Here is a 20,987-nt window from a genome sequence, read left to right as displayed (position 1 = left end):
GCCTCGTCTGGAAATCTGCCTTCCTGATGTACTTGATTCATTGATCTTCCTCGCGTCATTTGGCGTCCTTCCGATTGCTGTCATATCGCAGCCTCTGTGAATGTCAGTCTGCATGCATTAACCTTGCAGTGTCTCACTGCTTATCGCCGCGGCTTCCACTGCGAGGCTGACTGTGTGAACTAGCAGACGCGTATTGATGACATGTCCTAACTCCTACTCGCGTTGACACCCTGCGGACTATATAGGGTTCTGCTTGGGACCCTGCCTACTGTGTCTTCTCAGACGTGCCGTGGGACACACCTCTGACCCATCAGGGACTCCCCCTTGCATCTCTCCTCTCCTGTCACACCGCTCGCTCAAGCCAGAAGCGCTTGCCTGAACCTACCCGCCCGGAGGAGAGCGCCTTCCCTGGCTTATAGCCTCTATTGAGCTTACAGGCACCAATCGTCCCTACAGCGTGATGAGACAAGGCCACACTGTTCCTCCTTCATCCGGGCCCCGGCGCTGATCCGGTTTGTAGCGTTCTCTGCCGGACCTCGAGGCGCAGAGCCTGCCAGGGAGGTGGTCAGACTGTTCTTGTGAAGGGGCATGTGTGGTGCGACGGACGTAGGCCCTTTGATCACCCCCACACACACACACACACACACACACACACACACACACACTTCAATGAGCACTCCAGTTAGTGCCAGACTACAGGCCTACGTTGCTCTACGTGTGGCGATTATTTTTCTCTTCGCCTCACAAATGACGCGCTGTGCTTGTGTGTGCCTTGTTAGAGAGTTGTGCACTACGTGGGGGAATGGGGAGGCATTTGGGATGCCCCCAGTATGCCTTCTCCTGCTTTGTTCTTGTCGGTGTGAGGGTGCTGTCGAAAGGCACTCAGCTGGTCCTCCACCATGCACCTGCTCTTCACCAGGAGAAGAAGAACGAATAAAGCCACTGTCGCCATGGCTACAAATTCAAGAGGGATCCACGGCATCTTTTTATTTGTTTTCAAAGGTCTTTTCGAGACCCGTTCTCTGTAATTGTCACGGAACAAGACATGGTGAGACCGCCTTCCTCTGATTGTTCATCGCCTGTAGAGCTGTTGTGTGTTCAGGCGACTAACCTTCAAGGATGGAGTGATGTGGAGAATGGTGGAGACATGGAGGAAGCAATCATTTGCTCAGCAATAGATGAACACTTACCCAGCGGTTCAGCTCTCTCAGGCTTTTTAAAAATGTTTTCTCTGGCCCACGTCTCTGCCAACGAGGCGGTAGTGACAGATGAAGATGGAGGAAGAGGAGGCATTTGACGTCATTCATGTACCTGACACCAAAAAGAGGATTTTGTCAATTATACCATTATTACAGGATTCTGTCTCATCCCCCTGTCTCTCAACCCTCTGTCTCCCCGCCCATCTTTCTCTCTGTTCCTCTGTTGGGTGACCCCCCCCGACATTGACCTGATGCCTCCTGTGAAATAATCCTCCCTATGGATCAACTGATTATCTTTCTATGCACTCTGCCTCACCTGCTGATGATGAAAAACTAGCAGCTCTCCGCCCGTTGAGCTGTGCATTTCAATGGATCTCTCGTCAGGCGCCCGGCCCACTCAGTATCCCTGCCGACCCGGGTCACCTCACATCCCTGTTGTGGGGCTGAATCGTGTTTTCTTCTGACGTCAGAGACCCATTCCTCTGCCCGAGTGGCGTCTCTGTGTCCGGCTGCCACCATTCCGGTGTCCATCAACACCGTGGTGACACTCCTCCACCCTTTCAGAGCTTCTTAATTTCTATGATCCACACACACACGCACGCACACGCGCACTTCTCCACCCCAGTGTCAGCTGTATGGAGATAGACGGTCCATCGCGTGGAGGTTACATGCAGGTCTATTACCTGTGTGGAATGTTAATTGAACATGCTTTATTTTCACTCTGTGGAAATACTCTGCCGTTCAGAAGTTTGGGATCAGCTGGAAACGGCAGATTTTTTATGACATCTACATAGGAGTACAGAGGCCCGACGTCGGTAACCATCACTCCTGTGTTCCAGCGTCACGTTTGCTATTACACGTTTATAATTTTAAAAGGCTAATTGATCATTAGAAAATAATTTTGCAGTTATGCTAGCACAGCTGGGACTGCTGATTACAGAAGCAACACAAGCGGCTTTCTTTAGACTCGTTCAGCATCTTCAGCGTCAGTAATTGCGTGTCAGATTACAGAATGTCCAGAAACAAAAAACATTCTTTAGAAATATGTCAGTCTATTCTTGTTCAGAGAAATTGGTCTTGTACCATGCTGTGTGTGTACTTCTCCTTTCACAGAGCAGAGCACACTGGCTCTAAGCAGAATAGAAGGAGGAGTGGGAGGTCCCAGTGCAGAACTGTGCAAGAGGACAAAATCATTAGTGTCTAGTTGAGGACCTCAGAGGTTTCATGAAATAGTACCCACAACACACCAGTGTCCAAGTCCGTAATGACGAGGCCACCCTGGGATGCTTGTCTTCTGGGCAGAGGTTGCAAAGAAAATGCCAGATCTCCGACTGGCCAATAAAAAGATGGAGATGGGCAACTGAACATAGCGGACAAGCTGTTTTCTTATTGTTGTTGCTGTTTTTTACTGCTTTAGTATCAACATAGCAAGTAAATGGAAATTGAAGATGTAGTTGAGGGTTAAAAGGCTGTTTCATATGTACTTCACACATTTTCTGTATTTTGGCAATATTTTCCTTTACATAAAATATATTTTCAAGAGGATGTACTTGGTTTACTGCTGCCAACCGTGAAAACACCTCTTCACTTGTAATGATAGAATTTCTTTGGATAAAATCACAATTAAACATAAGGTAAGGAATGTCAACGTAGGTCAACTAGCGAAGGCGATGATGATGATGAATGTTATGTACACTGACGAAGACTGGTTGGAGTAGTTTTGAATCTATGGTGGATTAGGGGTTGATGAAGCGATAGGGCAAACAGCCCGAGACAGATTACGTTTCAGTGTTTTCCTTTGTGACCCTGAAGAAAGGACAGCCAAACTGTCTACACCACCACCACCTTCCACTGTTGGAGAACCTGATGCCAATTGGGATGCCATTGGTGGCTTGAGGAGTGATCACAGATTCCTTTCTATGTTGCCCAGAAAGTGCTGAGTTTGCAAATATTTCTATTAGTGGACATTCTCCTAGTACTGATTCTGGGCCGGAGGCAATAATAAAAATGCAATTTAACGCATCTCGTAATGTCAGGGAGCTGTTGTCTTTTGATTGGAACATCAATATTCTCATTTGCGTTTTTCCCTTGATGTGCATAATGAAATGTTTCGCTCTGATTGGTCACGCCTGACCCCCGCCCGACCCCCGCCCGACCCCCGGCCTCTCCTCTTGGACTCGATATGTGATCGCCCGCACATTATTCTCTGACCCGTAAAACCAAATTCATCAACAAGCGGATGAAGTCGTCCCGACACGTCTCCCCCGTGCGTCCTCGTTTTGACAAATTCAATTCAGCGAGGGGAGCGGAGACGTACGGCACAGTGAACCCCCCCAGAACCCCCCCTCCCCGTTTGGCGTCACCTTGAGGTTCCCTGCTGACATACATGCTAGGATTTGATTATTTGATGCTGGGAGGCATGTGGCTTGTTGATTAGAAGAGCACCAGACCTGCATCCTAATATGAGCAGACGTTCAGCTGTGGGTGCCTTTATACACACACACACACACACACACACCCTCTCTCCAACCGTAATTCATTCTCATTTAAAATTGTATCTCGCCTACCTCTGTGCTTCTTTCTCTTCTCTCCCTGCTGTCTCTTTCCTCTTTCCCTCTTTCTTCTCTCTCAATACCCTTTTCTCTCATTCTCCCATTCCTCCCTCCCTCTCTCCCTCCCTATATGAACTTGCATGTATTTGCTTCCCTGTGTGAAGTCAATCTTCCGTTAGCTCAGTCAGGCTCAGCCAATCGATAGTCTCTGATGATGTGGGACAACACTGAATAAAATATTTTCCCCCGGTAGGACCTACGTTCTCCCCATCACTCCCACGGTGTTGGGATACGCTGCATGCATCCCAAATCCTACCCTGTTCCATATTTAGCGGACTGGAATTGACCAGAGACCTCAGGGCTTTGTAGAGATTAGGGTGCTGTTTGGGATTTAGGTGGTGGGTGCTGCACAGCCTGGGTCATCGGCGGTTACTGTTTTTAATGTTCAGACCATGCTCCCCAGGGACCAGGAGCAGGATCATTGTCCTCTTTACCAGTCGTGTCGCCTACCGGTCGTGTCGCCACTTGTTATTGAGACGTTTCCGGTGTCTCATATTGTTCCTCCAAGCGCCCCTAATGGCAGCCTGTTTCCTGTGAACTTCTCCTTCCAAGTTCCCCTCAGTCTACCCGCTCTGTAGTGCCCTTTTCTCACCAGCGTCTGCCAGTCAGAAGCGGTGCCCACTATGTGGAATGACGCACCCCTTGATATGAAGGCCGAGATCCTCTTCTGAAGGTACAGAAATCTATATTCGGTCCCTGGATCTTGGTGTTACCTTATTTAATCGCGGCTCTTTCGCGGTCCCGTTGTGCCGCCTGAAACACGACTGAAGCAAGCTTCCGTGTTTACGTCACTGAGCCGTGAGGTTTGTTTCTGCGGTCGCCCACTTCCTGTTCCCGTGAACTCCTTCTGACTAGTGGCCTGTGGGTTTTAAGGAAACCGGGCGCTGCCATCTGGGGAGCCGTCCATGACTCTCAGAGCGGCGGCGTTGGATCTCTTCTCCAGCGCATTTGTTGGGTAGGAGGACCTGGATTAACCCCCTGGGAGGGGGGGGGAGGATAGGGTGCATCGCTGAAATGCCACCAGGCTTCATACTAATATTAGTTCTATAGAAATCCGCTGCTACACACTCTCCTCTGACCCCATATAGATTAACATCCCTCTCGGCTTCTGCCTTAGACACCCCCCCCCCCCATCACTTCATTCCCCTGTTTTTCTCAGCCTCGCCGTCTCCCTCCCTATCTCTCTATGAAACACACATTTCTCACAAACTACAGATAGAAGATAAAAAGTAAATAATATTATAAAAGTAAATAAAAAAAGAAACTTTTCCCACAGACGGCGCCAAGTCCGTGCACAAGTTTTCAGGCCTCTATTCCATAATTGGCACAAAACATTCAGCTCGTCAACCAATCCCAGAGCACCTTTTGTGAACCATGTGAGCTGTTTCAAAGCTTCAGCCAATCCCAGGGCCCCTGAATATGTGCATCATGTGAGCTGGATGAAACGTGGCTCGTTCCCCCGGGAGGTTTTTCCGTTTCAAGGACCACTGCTCTGAGAAATCTGGCCAAGGCTGCTGTTCTGTGTTCCTCCGGTTATCACGATGCGATTGGTGTTAGAAGCAGATAGCTCTACTCTGCCATATGGACTACGTATAACTGAACCGTCTAGGGAAAGAAACCTCGCAGTTTCTACTTCACTGTAAATGACCCCTGCCTTCCCCTGGGCCTGGGATGAGTCCCAATCAGCACACTTTTCCCCTACCCTACGCAGTGCACTACATTTGACCGGAGTCCTATGGGACCAGATGAGAGGGAGTGTACTATTCAGGAAATAAGGTGCAGTTTGGAATGTGGACTGGCGTTGTGCTGCTCGTTGTGGAATAATAGGCTGTGTACCGCTGGGATTCAGAGTAGCACTGGTCCAACCTCCTCCTTAACCCTTCTAACTGTATAGATTAGTCTGCCCACTCCCTCCCTCCAATGCTCCATCTCCACTCTTTAATCAATCTGCCTCCATCCATTTATCCACCCACCTGCCCATCCACCCTCACTCCTGTCCTTTTGCTTTTTTTTCCCTTTGCTGAGTGTTTCTCCTCGCCTCTTTTGAAAATTGCTGCTTTCCCATTGGTGTTCTTGCCTCTTCTTCACGCATTAGTCTGCTTCCTCCTCTTCTCTTTAAAATTGGTGTTTTTTACTCCCCCCTATGTCCTTTTAAAAGAAGCATTGCCTGTTGATGCTCTCTGGAGCCTGTTGTTCACCCATCAGAGCTTCAGACAGGGGTGTCTATGAAGAGCGTGATGACTGAACTCCAGTCAGTGTTATGTTTCTACAGCCATTATTGGGTTTTGGGTGGTTTTATGAGAGAGGCTGAGAGATGGACTACTTTTTTTTCCTTCATTTTATTCATATTGCTAGCCTTTTTGTATTTTTCTGGCCCTTCAAATAAAGCATTAATGAAAGCAAGTTTGACAGGCTGACGCTCAAACTGAGAGGCTCAAATATATGAAAATGTAGTTTGAATCTTTCGCAGTTATTCTGTTGCGATGGGGTGAAAAACAAAGTATATACGTACAGTGGGGAGAACAAGTATTTGATACACTGCCGATTTTGCTGGTTTTCTTACAAAGCATGTAGAGGTCTGTAATTTTTATCATTGGTACACTTCAACTGTGAGAGACTGAAAAATCCAGAAAATCACATTGTATGATTTTTAAGTAATTAGTTTGCATTTTATTGCATGACATAAGTAATTGATCACCTACCAACTAGTAAAAGAAAATTCTTTAAGAAGCCCTCCTGTTCTCCACTCATTAACTGCACCTGTTTGAACTTGTTACCTGTATAAAAGACACCTGTCCACACACTCCTGCACAAGGCTTGGATGGGCTACAGGACAATAGGCAAGCAGCTTGGTGAGAAGGCAACGACTGTTGACTCAATTATTAGAAAATGAACAAGAAGTTCAAGATGACGGTCAATCTCCCTCGGTCTGGGGCTCCATGCAAGATCTCACCTCGTGGGGCATCAATGATCATGAGGACGGTGAGGGATCAGCCCAGAACTACATGGCAGGATCTTGTCAATGACCGGAAGAGAGCTGGGACCACAGTCTCAAAGAAAACCATTAGTAACACCCTACGCCGTCATGGATTCAAATCCTGCAGTACACACAAGATCCCCCTGCTCAAGCTAGCGCATGTCCAGGCCCGTCTAATGTTTGCCAATGACCATCTGGATGATCCAGAGGAGGAATGGGAGAAGATCATGTGGTCTGATGAGACAAAAATAGAGCATTTTGGTCTGAAGTCCACTCGCCGTGTTTGGAGGAAGAAGAAGGAAGAATACAACCCCAAGAACACCATACCAACCGTGAAGCATGGAGGTGGAAACATCTTTCTTTGGGGATGCTTTTCTGCAAAGGGGACAGGACAACTGCACCGTATTGAGGAGAGGATGGATGGGGCCATGTATTGTGAGATCTTGGCCAACAATCCCCTTCCCTCAGTAAAAGCATTGAAAGTGGGTTGTGGCTGGGTCTTCCAGCATGACAACGACCTGAAACACACAGCTAGGCCAACTAAGGATTGGCTCCGTAAGAAGCATTTCAAGGTCCTGGAGTGGCCTAGCCAGTCTCCAGACCTGAACCCAATAGAAAATCTTTGGAGGGAGCTGAAAGTCCGTATTGCCCAGCGACAAACCTGAAGGATCTGGAGAAGGTCTGTATGGAGGAGTGGGCCAAAATCCCTGCTGCAGTGTGTGCAAACCAGGTGAATAACTACAGGAAACGTATGATCTCTGTAATTGCAAACAAAGGTTTCTGTACCAAATATTAAGTTCTGCTTTTCTGATGTATCAAATTCTTATGTCACGCAATAAAATGCAAACTAATTACTTAAAAAGCATACAATGTGATTTTCTGGATTTTTGTTTTAGATTACGTCACTCACAGTTGAGGTGTAGCTATGATAAACATTACAGACGTCTACATGCTTTGTAAGTAGGAAAACCTGCAAAATCGGCAGTGTATCAAATACTTCTCCCCACTCCCCACAGTTCTCCCCAATGTATATATGCGCACAATATTTAGATTAATAAAAATATATATAATCAATACACTTAACAGTAGCAGTTTCTAGGTCTTTTTTCCTGCTAGCCTGGTGAGTTTCCCGTGAACAGTCCAGCAGGCTCATGGCAATGTCAAACACTTGACATGATAGAGACCCACACAGGAGGGGAACTTGCGTCTCTCAGGAAATGGTGAAATAATTCATATTTATCAGGTAGACTGAGTCACTGTTCGCTGGCCTGTGAACACTGTGTAACATGGTCAAATAATCAGGTTTATTTTAACTCTGTGACGGGGGAAAGTGCAGTCTCTGGCTTGGACTGGATGTAAATTGGTTGTAAATGTGTTCATCCCATTCGTTTTAGGCCTATTTCCCAACTGTCCTGCTGCCAAAGGGAAGGATGTTACGACGTGAAAGAAGGGACATGGGATTTAGATGGAGTCAAATCAGCATCTTTTAGTCTATTAGGTGCTACATCCATTGGTCTGTTGGGGGAGGTTAATCTCCGCCTTTCTGAATTTGCTGACGTTTAATAGGTTCAAAACAAACACAGAGTGATCCAGGCCAGCCTCAACGCTTAATTTTCCCACCTCCCTATCATGATGCAAACCTGATGGAGCCCAGACGCGTCGCTTTATACCATAAAAAAGGCACTTCCTTTTCTAAATCAACTTTTATTGTCATCCCAGAGTGCTTGTATGTCCTAGTTGTTGTACTCTTGGATGACATCAACTGGTCTGTTTCAGTAGAACATGCTCTGTGTGAATGTTATTCTATGTAAATTGGTTGGACGAGAAGCAGTTGAATCCAATGATTTTCTTTTTGTTTCTATGTGCTTCCCCCTTCAGCTGGGTGCAGAGTTTTGGCCATGAGGGACTCGGATTGCTGTTGGACACACTGGAGAAGTTACTCCACAAGAAGCAGTATGTAGAGACTCTCTGAAATTCCCCTGAAAATGTCTAATTGCTCAATGTAGAAATTTCACCTAATTCTATCTTGATCGCCTATTAAAAGCCCCCCCCCCACTCGTATCACCCCTCATTTCTTTCCCTTGTTTCTCTGTCTCTCTCTCACTCACTCTTTGTTGTCTCCAGCCAAGATAAGCTTGACAGGAAGAGCCAGCATAAAGTCATCCAGTGCCTGAAAGCCTTCATGAACAACAAGGTAAGGCTGCCAGTCTGGTCTGTAGTGGTCTGTCTCTTCACCAGGTAACGGAGACAAGTCCCCCATCTGAAGCCCTACCAGGTCATACTCCTTCATTTCACAACCAGAGATGCATGGTTATACATACTGTTCCTCAGTACTCTTGTCTGTGAGCACGCACGCACACACCTCCACATTAGTGTGCGTTAGACGATCTCCCTGGAAGAGACGTCCCCTGGAAGAGACGGCAGATGAAAGAAGCTCCGGAGGATTGAACTCCGAGGGGACCCCCCACCCACCCAGCGCTGCCAGGGGACAACCAGCCTCTAATGATCACGCCAGTCTGGTGACCTGTTCCTGCACATTGCCACAGAGGCTTTAAGGAGTGTGGTACCGGTTTGTCCTGTTAATGGAGGATTTTGTGTTTTAATGACCAATTTACTGGTGAAGAAAAGGCCTGTGTCCTGATTATATTAAGAGGCCTTTTGCTGAAGCACCCCTAAAGAGTGGTGGTTAAGGTGAGGGATGATAATTTGACAAATCAGGTTCCAGTGACTTTACTCAGCTACACATCAACAGATTCTTGTCTTGTCCCCCTAATCAACTTGGGGATTCTAGATAACGCCCTTCCTTGGCTGCCCCAATGCTCTAACCACATGGGTACACTCTGTAGGTTACCTAAAGGTTACATAAAGGTTAAGCAAATAAACAGAGCATAGCAGTGTGTCGTCCCAAATGGCACCCTGTGGACTATCAAGTACACTACTTTGACCTGGTCCCTGTGTGGAGGCGGGTTTCATTATGGACCCGGGGTCAGTCTGGGCCTCCGAGGGACGAGTTGTTGAGCTGAAACCCGATGGGACCCGCCTGGCTCAGCGCTCCTCCCTTCTCTCCTCTCTGTAAGGTCTCCTGTAATCATGTGCCTCAGCAGGTGCCAATCGCTTTTACTTTCATTCATTTTTACCCACAAGCCCTGGTTGCTTGTTTTGCGTCTCCTGCCACCCTTAAGTTAGGTGTGGGTGTTAAACTCACAGCTTGACAGGCGACCAGTGCTGCCATGCAAAGTGAACTCTGGTGTTCTTGTGTTGCTTAGAATCAGAATAGCAATGTTCCGTACAAACATTATAATTGTAGATTCAGCCGACGAGGACCGCAATGCCAGCGTTTAATCTACATTCAACACATTCTGGGGCCCATCTTGCTGCATCTGTCAGAGAGGTAAAATGTCTAATTCTGCAAATGTTCCTGAGATGAAAGTTGGCCGTTTTGGATATGGTTTCGTTGTGGTTAGAAGTTGGGCTGTTAAAGGTTTGGTTGTAGCCGAATGTAAAACCAGCATTTTTAACAACACTGCTTTGTAACCGGGCGACCATCGATATTGAGGTCTTTACATTTATATTTATTTCAATAACTTCAGTATTTTTATTCAGTGTCTTCAGACTTTCAAAGCAAGATGTGTGTTTTCCCCTTTATGGTTTAACACTGGTGATGCATTTCTAAAGGCTGTTTACACCCCGAGGAATTTCACGTTCAGTGAAGAACTAGCGTACCGCGGAAGAAATTGCTACCGCACGGAAAGGTCTGGTGTGGGCCAGTTAAGGTCCCGTCCTTGTGGACCAAACAAGTCCTCTGACCTCTTAATGATTTGGAGAGAAACGAGACGGTAAATTGATTTGGAGAGAAACGAGACGGTGCGTCTTTGATCATTTCATCCAGCACAACACTGTTCGTGAAAACGTGAGAATTAAACTAGTGTCATCTCAGAGGTGTGAAATGGTCTCCAATCATGTTTCAGAGATTTCTGGGCTGCAGCCTCATCTAGTCTCCTAGAAATGTACTGCTCTCTCTCATCTTCAGTTTTAAATGCTCTCTTTGGGACATGGAATACTCCCTGAAATAATAGTAAAGATTACAAATGTGCTAAATAGACTAAATTAGCATGGAATAATGGCGTATTATGTTTAGCTTGGATCCCTGGTACGAAAGTGCTGTTCTAGTCACAGCATGTGCCTGTGTAAGTGAATAAACATTTCTAACAGGAGGTGATATGCACTCACAGCTGTCATTACCCTAACTGTAAAGACGTGAAGGTGGATTTCCACCCGGTCTCTTTGATTTCCAACAAATCTTTAAAAAAGGCACTCTCTTACTCTGAGTCTGACGGTCTTCCTCACTCTCACACACATTAAACACACACACTTCCCAGTGGTCCTCAATTTAGTTTCTCACACACCATGGCTGCAGTTTTCCAAATGTGAACTGCAGTCAAAAAACACAACAATGTGTAAATGTTCTGACCCCTGACCTTTTCTTCGTTATTGATCAGTTTCCTATGTTATTGATATGCCAAACTTCTTATGTTTGGCTCGGTTATATTTTCATAGAATATGCAGTTCCTGTTGTAGTAGGAATGCTCAGATGTTTGCAGGCTGTGAAACTACACCATGGAGAAAGACAAGCATAGATCCCACTAGATTACACAGACTCCTCTAACCTGTTTTAATCTGTTTTGTTGTACTAATTGTCCCTTTACACAGAGGCCATTGGGAAATAACACATAATGACACATTTTGTTACAGGGTATTTTTTTTACAGTTATTTTCCCTGTTTAGATATCTAGCAACTCATTGCAGCAGTAACCTGGGAGTCAATCAGGGCTAACTGCCTTGCTCAGGGGTAGAATCAAAGTGTTGGTCGGAGGATTTGTGTTGTGTCAAATCCTTTTCATGTGTGTATTAAAGGTGTGATCTTCTGTTCCAGTACGGCCTGGAGCGTATCCTGGGCGAGGAGAAGAGCCTAACCCTGCTGGCTCGAGCCATAGACCCCACCCAGCCATCCATGATGACTGACGTGGTCAAGCTGCTCTCCGCCATCTGCATTGTGGGCGAGGAAAACACGTACGGCCACGCGTCCCGCTTCACCCTGCCCTCACCTGATTTGGCTCCTTCAGCTATGTCGTTGGCCTTTTTTCCCTTCCACCTTTTATTGCTCTCTCTCAGTCAATCATCTCCGTCATCCCCCTCTTTCCTCGTCCGTATGCCCTCCGCTTCTCCCTCTGTCCCTCCGTCAGCTTATGCCTCCTCTATGTCCGTCTCTCCCACTCATCCTCCTCTTATCAATGAGCTAACGATGAGACTCATCCACCGCTGCATGAGCTAACGATGAGACTCATCCAATGCTGCATGAGCTAACAATGAGACTCATCCAAAGCTGCATGTGCATTGACTGGCTGAACTAAATACAGTAGTGAAGTTGAAACTGGGAAAAGACAGAGGCCAATTGGTTATTGATTCGCATCTTCCTCTGTTGTTCAGTGGTTGCAGCCTGATGGGTGTTTAGGTTTGAGTCACTCCCACACCATCAGGACTGTGTTCAGCACGGTTGTATTCGGCGCTGAAGTGACACCCTGTTCCTTATGTAATGCACTTCCGCTGGCCTCTGCTCTAGGTTTTATTTTTCTTCATGCTCTTTCTCCCTCAAAATAACACACTTGGACACGAACGCATCATCCGCTAACCAGTCAATATCACATGAATAACGGTCCCCTTGAAAAATGTTACTCGTTTCTCAGAGGAATGCCATTTTGCACGATGAACGCCACCACCAAGGTCTAACGCTATGCGGAAGGCACAACTAAACGTTGAATAAATCACAGATGAAAGGTCTTACCCGGACAACACGAAGAAATAAAGTTGGCAGGAGAGCGTGGCTGCGGAAAGAAAAACGAATCCCATGATGAATGTGTTGCATTTATTTTTGCCATTTGTGGAGCCGGTCATGCGTTTCATTTTTCCCATTTAGTTTAGAGAAGGTCCTTGAAGCCATCACCACAGCGGGGGAACGCAGGGCCATCGAGAGGTTCAGCCCCATCGTGGAAGGACTCCGAGATCGCTCCGTCCAATTACAAGTAAGTGCAAAAAGGTCCTTGGTCAATGCTAGAGCCAGGGTCTCAAATGGCACGCTATTCCCTCCATGGTGTGCTGCTTTCGACCTGAGCCTTTTAGGGAATAGGGTGTCATTTGGGAAATGCTAGTCAGTGGGCACTCAAGCATGGTTGTTTTTTTAAAGAAGAAAAGAAATGAGGACAGAAATGAAATGATTATTTTTTATTTTCCATCCACAGAAAATATTCCCAATGTTGTGTTGTGACAGAATCTCCTAGTCTAACAGCCAGCCCCTCCTTCTCTTTCTGTTCCTCCAACACACGGCCACACAGTCACTTCCATTCAAACTAAACAAGCTAAACCTTCAAATAATTCCCCCTGTAAATACATACGCAGCTCCACTAAACAAAACACTGCCTCTCCTCACAAGGTGAGCAATGCTGAAATCTGATGAAGTCCTTTGCAACACGAGTTTAGTAGGCTGAAAAGCTGTTAGGTCCTGACTTAGTGTTACGAGCAACATCCGCCTCTCTAGTGTCAGCGCACACGTCTGTGTGTGTGTCTGTCTCTGTGTGTCTGTCTCTGTGTGTCTGTCTCTGTGTGTCTGTCTCTGTGTGTCTGTCTCTGTGTGTCTGTCTCTCTGTGTGTCTGTCTCTCTGTGTGTCTGTCTCTCTGTGTGTCTGTCTCTCTGTGTGTCTGTCTCTCTGTGTGTCTGTCTCTGTGTGTGTGTGTCTGTCTCTGTGTGTGTGTGTGTGTCTCTGTGTGTGTGTGTGTCTGTGTGTGTGTGTCTGTGTGTCTGTGTGTCTGTGTGTCTGTGTGTCTGTGTGTCTGTGTGTGTCTGTCTCTGTGTGTGTGTGTGTCTGTCTCTGTGTGTGTGTGTGTCTGTCTCTGTGTGTGTGTGTGTCTGTCTCTGTGTGTGTGTGTGTCTGTCTCTGTGTGTGTGTGTGTCTGTCTCTGTGTGTGTGTGTGTGTCTGTCTCTGTGTGTGTGTGTGTGTCTGTCTCTGTGTGTCTGTCTCTGTGTGTCTGTCTCTGTGTGTCTGTCTCTGTGTGTCTGTCTCTGTGTGTCTGTCTCTGTGTGTGTCTCTGTGTGTGTCTCTGTGTGTGTGTGTGTCTCTGTGTGTGTGTGTGTCTCTGTGTGTGTGTGTGTCTCTGTGTGTGTGTGTGTCTCTGTGTGTGTGTCTCTGTGTGTGTGTGTCTCTGTGTGTCTGTGTCTCTGTGTGTGTGTGTGTGTCTGTGTCTCTGTGTGTGTGTGTGTCTGTGTCTCTGTGTGTGTGTGTGTCTGTGTCTCTGTGTGTGTGTGTGTGTCTGTGTCTCTGTGTGTGTCTGTCTGTGTCTCTGTGTGTGTCTGTCTCTGTGTGTGTGTGTGTGTGTGTGTGTCTGTGTGTGTGTGTGTGTGTGTGTGTCTGTGTGTGTGTGTGTGTGTGTTGGGTCAACAGGTGCTCAGTGGTTTGTACCATGGTCCCCAGTGCAAGTCCAGTAACTTATAAAACCAGCTTCCATTCACCACATCCTTCTGGAGAAAGTAGAAAAAATGTACTAGTTGTCTACCAGGATTTGGCATTATTTACTATACTCTATGGGTTTGATGATTTGAATGAGGACTGATCTATTTATTTTATTTCTAAGAACGTTCTCTCATTGCATGGACTGGCACAATTGAGGTGAATATCCTTCCTCCAATTATCTGGTTTGGCTGTGCTGTTTGGGCCACAGTCAGGAGATGCTGAATGACCCGATTTGGCTGTGCTGTTTGGGCCACAGTCAGGAGATGCTGAATGACCCGATTTGGCTGTGCTATTTGGGCCACAGTCAGGAGATGCTGAATGTGGGATTGATTGGACTCTTTATGCAAACTAGCTGACGCCATGGCAACAGCTATTTTTCCTGAGGTCAGTCTCACCTGAGGGCACTTTGAAAAGGAGCTGCCTGTCTGCCGCTCTCTGCCTGTCTCCTTATTCATAAGGAGCATGTTTCAGGGCAGGGATCAGGATGTGTCTGATCGCTGTTTTCGCCCCACATCAGTTCCTTGCCTGTCTGTCCTATCTGACGCCTTACCTCTTTTGGCTGCTTTGAGACCTGTCTGTCTGCATGGGTGAATGGCTACCTGTTCTGGTGTTTTTCCTGTCCATCTTCCTATCTGTAACTGTCTGTCTGTCTTGCCAATGTGTCTTTCTCTCTGGATTATTTCTGTCAGTTATACAGAGACGGGAATACCTGCTAGCTTGTGAGCCATTATCGTTTTTCATGGCTTTTCTTGATTTCCTTCTTGATGTTATTCCTGATGACTTTTTCCTGGGTCTTTTGTTTCTTCTGTCTTTTGTTCTGTCTGTAATATGGTGTAATCAGTGTAGTTGGTCCTTCAGCAGGCTGGAACAGGCACATCAGCAGGGGGCAGCTAGTCTAATCATGTTAACTATATTACGACCTCGCTGTGTTCACCAAGTGATAAAACAAGATCCAGAGGACAGGCAACTTTATGTTCAGAGGGCTGTTAGGAGATCAGCACCTTGAAATGCCAAGATGAGCTGCTTCATCTCTAACATGTTAATTATTCATTGATATGTAACCGTGTATTATAATTTTAAAAATGAATTCGCTCTCACCAGTTCAGTCAGTCACAAGTGTCTTTTTATCTCGACACAGCATGACTAGTCCTCTAGCAGATATCAAAGCAACCTGTGTACTACGCTTATATAGATAAGATGGGCAGTACACAACCTGTGTACTATGCTAATATAGATACAATGTGCAGTTCGCAACCTGTGTACTACGCTTATATAGATAAGATGGGCAGTACACAACCTGTGTACTATGCTAATATAGATACAATGTGCAGTACGCAACCTGTGTACTACGCTAATATAGATACAATGTGCAGTACGCAACCTGTGTACTACGCTAATATAGATACATTGTGCGGTACACAACCTGTTTGTTTCTCACTCACCCATTAGACACATCCATCTGAATGAGATGTTACTGAGGTCCAATCCCTGCCTTGCCAAAACAGAAATCCACTAGTTGGTATGTGGTCCATGTTTTCCCACTTTGTCCAATGGCCTCATTCCCATATGCCAGTCATGTGCATGTGGAGAGAGGCCTGTCTGTCTGTTGCTGTCTGTAATTCACAGGGCTGTTTTTGCATTTCAGACTGCCTTTGTGACTCTGCCTGTGTGTTTACTGTTTGCATACAGTGGATATAAAAAGTCTACACACCCCTGTTAAAATGCAATGTTCTTGTGATGTAAAAGACCTTGGTTTCCCCTCGAAGATTTCTGTTTGTTTTTCAATTGAATTGTTCAAATTATAGGTGACATTAAAGGTGGAAAAATTCTGACATGATTTATCTTTGTCACAAAAACCAGGCATTTTTTACAAGGGGTGTGTATACTTTTTATATCCACTGTATGTTTAATTAGCCAGAAGCCCATTTCAGCCGAGCGACCAGGCGGGCAGGTAGACAGGCAGGCATACAGGCAGGCTGATAAACAGGCACTACAGCCACCAGCGTGCAGAGAGGAAGCCTTATCATAAGACAATCTTTTATTCATCACAATGTACTGGCCCCACGCCTGGCTCAGCCCTCCACTTCCATTTGGTCTTCAGCCTACGAGGAGGAGGTGGAGATGGAGGAGGAGGATGTAGAGAGGAGAGAGAGAAGAGGGAGATGGGGAGAAGAGATTAGAAAAGGAGAGGTAAAAGAAGGGAAGAATACAAACATCTTTTGAGACAAAGGATTTATTTTGTCTGCATTAAACCGCAGATTTATGGGATTCCAGGCATCAACAATGTATTATTGATACGTTGTGGGGGGCTATTAATAACCACTGGCCAGTACCCAGCCCTGATCCCTTTAACCCAATGCATTATTGAGGAGACATCCTGTGTGCCCACTCTGCCCTCATTCATGCCCCTCTCCCCCCCACTTCACGAGCTACATTAGGCTGACGGTTGGTGTGTGCCTGTGTGTGTGTGTGTGTGGGTGTGTGTGGGTGGGTGTGTTTGTGAATTCACATAGCTGCGTTTGGCTGTAGGTACGGTGCTTGCGCTCCCCTGGCTACATTTGGCTCAAAGTAAGCTGTGCGCGTGCGTGTGTGCGTGTGCGTGCGTGCGTGCGCGTGCGTGTGCTTGCGTGTGCGTGCGTGCGTGTGTGTGTGCGTGCGTGCGTGCGTATGACTAAAGGGAGGAAGGTAATGTGTGTTAGGTTGCATTACTGACTATCGGATTCATTAATTAGTTTTTGCCTGATGTAGAGCACACCTTTTGAAGAGTTATGGTAGAAGTGTCATGCTATATTATTTTCTTAAAACAAATGTAATATACTTAATCTGGCTGATGCCTGTTGGGATGGATAGTGTTTTTTTTTTTCTTTTTTAATATGTAGCAGTGTCAAAACAATCATTTCAGTTCTTCAGATGGAACCTATGCTAAAATAGGTTATTATGTGAAGACATAAACAAAACATTTTTGCCAAAAGAATGCTTTCAAATTTTGCACAGAATATTTGCAGAGCGAACGCCATAAGGTGTTATTGATTTGCTTGGCAGGTAGCTGGGATTGCATGTATTTGCTCACATTTCATTTCATGTTGAACTCAAATGAACCGGGGCTATTTGATCACGCAACCGACTGTGGGCCAGGTGAATGTGGCGTTTGGCCTGTGTGCCAAGCTTTCCTTTTCCCTCCATTGTCTCTGTCCTGTGATTCCAGCCGTGGGAACAGCCCCTGGTCCTGGTTACTATTGTACATGTTTGGTCTGTGGCGCCGTGCGGTGGGGATGACACTGTTCTGCGGTCTCATGACAAAGTCACAGTGTTGCGGGCGTTAGGGTTGACATACTGACCTGTGATGTGGACATGGATCAGCGGCTATTTATGGAGCCTTTGGAATAATAGTATACACTCAAACAACAGCACAACAAAGGCAGCCTTTCTTTACCTCCACCATGGTGGAATCCATAACACTTGTGGACAGAATTTAACCGGTGGCTGCAGATGAGAGATTTCATAGGAACTTTGACCAGGGTTGCATTATATTGGAAATAACGGACGTTGCGATATTTTGTTTTTCTATGATAAATATTGCAATATGAAAGAGCTTTGGCTATCAACATGATGGTGTGTATCCTCCATTCTTCCCCAGCCCCATCCTCTACAATTAAAATGTATGATACTCATGACAATTGTTATATTTTAGAACAGGTTGCTAGGTAATAATATATAACACTAATAGTATTGGAATAGCAGCAGTAGTAAAATAGAATGTGCAATTGGGCATAACTTGCCCAAAGCACTGCAATCTGGTCCACTTGTTCAGGTGCAGCCTTCACCATGTTCACAGCGTTGTCTGTTGTAATACAGACTAGACGACTCTCATCTAGGCCCCAATCAGCTAAAGCTTCTCTCATCCCTGTTGCACTTGTATGATCCTCTGGGAAAATGCTGTTTGCAAACAGTGACTTTTCAGGTGGTGGTCCTCATTAATAAAGTGTATGGTCAGACTTACGTAGGGCTCTGTTGTTCGGCTGGACAACAGAGAAAAATAGTTGGGTGATGGTATTACATACCGCTTGTCAAGCGACCAGATAATAAACCCTCTTTGGTAACCGCGTTAATTGGTACCATGTCTTTGGCAACGTGTAATGTTATTGAATCTGTGATTTCTCTGTGCCGTTTGGAACCGTTCTCGTATGGTGTAATACTAGCAAATGCATCCGAAATAGATTTTTGCTTTGAGATGCTTTGCACTCGTCATACGAAGATTTGTGGTGCCGCCTAAAATGATCGAATAAATTGGTTGTGTTGTACCTAAATTGGTTGTGTTGGTTGTACCTGTTTTTGGTCAACATCATCCTGTCTGTAGCCAAAATATTTCCATGTAATAGACGATGCATTTCTTTTTTAAACCAAATTCTCCATTTCGGTCTTTTTTGCCTGTATGTCAACTAAGAGCAGCAACGAACCACGTTTAAAATAATAATAATAAACTGTGTATCCAATAATCCGTAAATCTGAGTAAATGACCTTATTACTTGTTTAAATCACACGTTCTGCGTGTGACTATTGCGGATGTGTACATCGCCATGTCGATGCTGAAACGATATATCGTGCAGCCCTAACTGTAACCACAGGCTGAACGGTCAACTGTGTGTGGAAACGTGTATCACACACAAACTTTGTTCTCTGTCCTGATGGAGTAGAGGATCTCTGCAGGCCAGACACACAGCAGATGGGTTTCACAGCGTACATTGTTTTGTTTGTAGGTCTGCCTGTTTAGTCTCTGATGAACACTCGTATCCTCATTTTTCTTCCAATTATACAAAGCAATTACAGACACATCATGGAGGGGAATAAATAAAAAAAATTGCGAAAAATGAATTCATTTATTTTTCTCATTAATTAATTTATTCATATTTTGCCATTTATTCACAGTCCATTTGGCTTCATTGGCAGCCATATTATTTGATTAAAACCTAGAAACCAAACAATTATTGAACCAGATATGTGTATCTTGACTACCAGGGTGTCTGCGGTGGGGTTTTATTGGTGCTGATGTTTTTCTCTTTTCTTTCTTTTGTACTTTAATTCAACAATAAACAGATGGCAGCTTAGTACCCGGGTGGTGTCCCCCATAGGCTCTGGTTAATAGTAGTGCGCTATTGAGGGACTATGGTGCCGTTTTGGACAGAGGCCTTGGGGTTCTGTGATGTCCCTCCCATCCTAACATTGACCTGTTAGCTGTGTAACCCCAGATTGTATTTTACGTTGTAGTCTGGTAGCAGACAAGCTCAGCCAGAGACACTTTCAGGGGCAGTTTAGGTTGACTGTCTTGCCTTGTTAGGTCTGGGTTTTGAACCAACAACCTTTCGGTCACTTGCCCAACGTCGTAACCGCTAGGCAATTTGCCGGAAAACTGCAGGAGCCCTCCTTCCCGGAGTTGAAACACACACAGACACACAGACACATGGATAGATTGTTCTGTTCCATATTGATGTGTCTCTGCAAGACGCCACTTCTTCACTAATTGCCAATCTTTGACTGCCATGCAACATTGCTTAAATGTGCTTTATCACATAGACAATCAAACTGAGACAACTTCCTCTCCCTACATTATTCCTTCAGTTTTTTTTAATCGCACAAACACATACTAACCCATGCGGCACACAGACACACACACAATACCACCGTGTCCTCATTTCATATTTCACACATGGAGGCGTCCGTTATAATGGATCAATAATTGATTGAAGTTTGTTTGCCTGACTAGTTCTGTAGCTGGTATCTGTCCAGGGCTGGCGTTTCTGTTCCACCCAAGAAACTCATATGGGAGGAAGGAAAATCTTCCAAAACACCCGGCTTTGCCCTCACATTGACTTCCCGCGTGCGCGCACCCGCACACACACACACACACACACACAGGTTTTTGGAGAGGGATAGAGGGGCAGACACACACACACCCACCCTCCCCTCCTTTCCTCTCCCTCCTCACGTCTGAATGAGCTGTGCTGAATGTTATCTCTGTATTCTAGGTGGCCTGCATGCAACTCATCAATGCGCTGACGACGTCTCCAGATGAGCTGGACTGCCGGCTCCACGTCAGGAACGAGTTTATGCGCTCCGGCCTCAGAGAGATACTGCCGGTAAGAAGACGCGTGGTTCCGCCGACCAGCCGGCTGTGTGTGTATTAATATTTAAATTAGTTGTCCACTTGAGTGAAATATTGTAGAATGCTTCATGGCGAATAATTTATGAGGCCTGGAGGAAAGGTCTGGAGACTCAGTCAATGCCGACTCTGGGAGCCTACTGGCGGCCAGGTGGCTGCTAGTGTTTCTGGTCCCTGCTGCTGTTTTCATCGGCCGCCCAACCTATTTACCTTCTATCAACAACGCCAGGAGCTAGCGCGCACACACAACGAAGACCACACACACACACACGCACAGAACAAAGACCACACGCACACACACACAGAAAGAAGCTTAAGCGCACACATTCAACAATACATCCCATAAATGCTCATTTCAAACAAAGTTACCCTTACAGTCAGTTCGCGCACACGCACAGGACAACATGCCGGAGCTACACAGAACATACAGACCCGGAAAAAAAACATGTAAGCAGCTGCCACCGCGGTGCGGCTGCCGT

The 20,987-nt window shown here is 46.0% G+C and overlaps 1 protein-coding gene across 5 annotated transcripts in view; it reads left to right on the top strand.

Annotated features, from left to right (window-relative positions):
• Positions 1-20,987, top strand: part of LOC105020029 (protein diaphanous homolog 3) — a 309,867-nt gene that overhangs the window by 99,981 nt on the left and 188,899 nt on the right. For all 5 annotated transcript variants that reach the window (XM_029116813.2, XM_029116812.2, XM_029116811.2 and 2 more), the window contains 5 exons: positions 8,667-8,741; positions 8,913-8,982; positions 11,722-11,858; positions 12,763-12,868; positions 20,375-20,485. In XM_029116813.2, the coding sequence (XP_028972646.2) occupies positions 8,667-8,741; positions 8,913-8,982; positions 11,722-11,858; positions 12,763-12,868; positions 20,375-20,485 (499 nt within the window). The remainder of the gene's footprint in view (positions 1-8,666; positions 8,742-8,912; positions 8,983-11,721; positions 11,859-12,762; positions 12,869-20,374; positions 20,486-20,987) is intronic.

This window comes from Esox lucius, chromosome 22 (genome assembly GCF_011004845.1).
Source record: "Esox lucius isolate fEsoLuc1 chromosome 22, fEsoLuc1.pri, whole genome shotgun sequence".
In the NCBI taxonomy this organism is placed as follows: Eukaryota; Metazoa; Chordata; class Actinopteri; order Esociformes; family Esocidae; genus Esox; species Esox lucius.
This window is presented reverse-complemented; position numbering and strand designations above follow the sequence as displayed.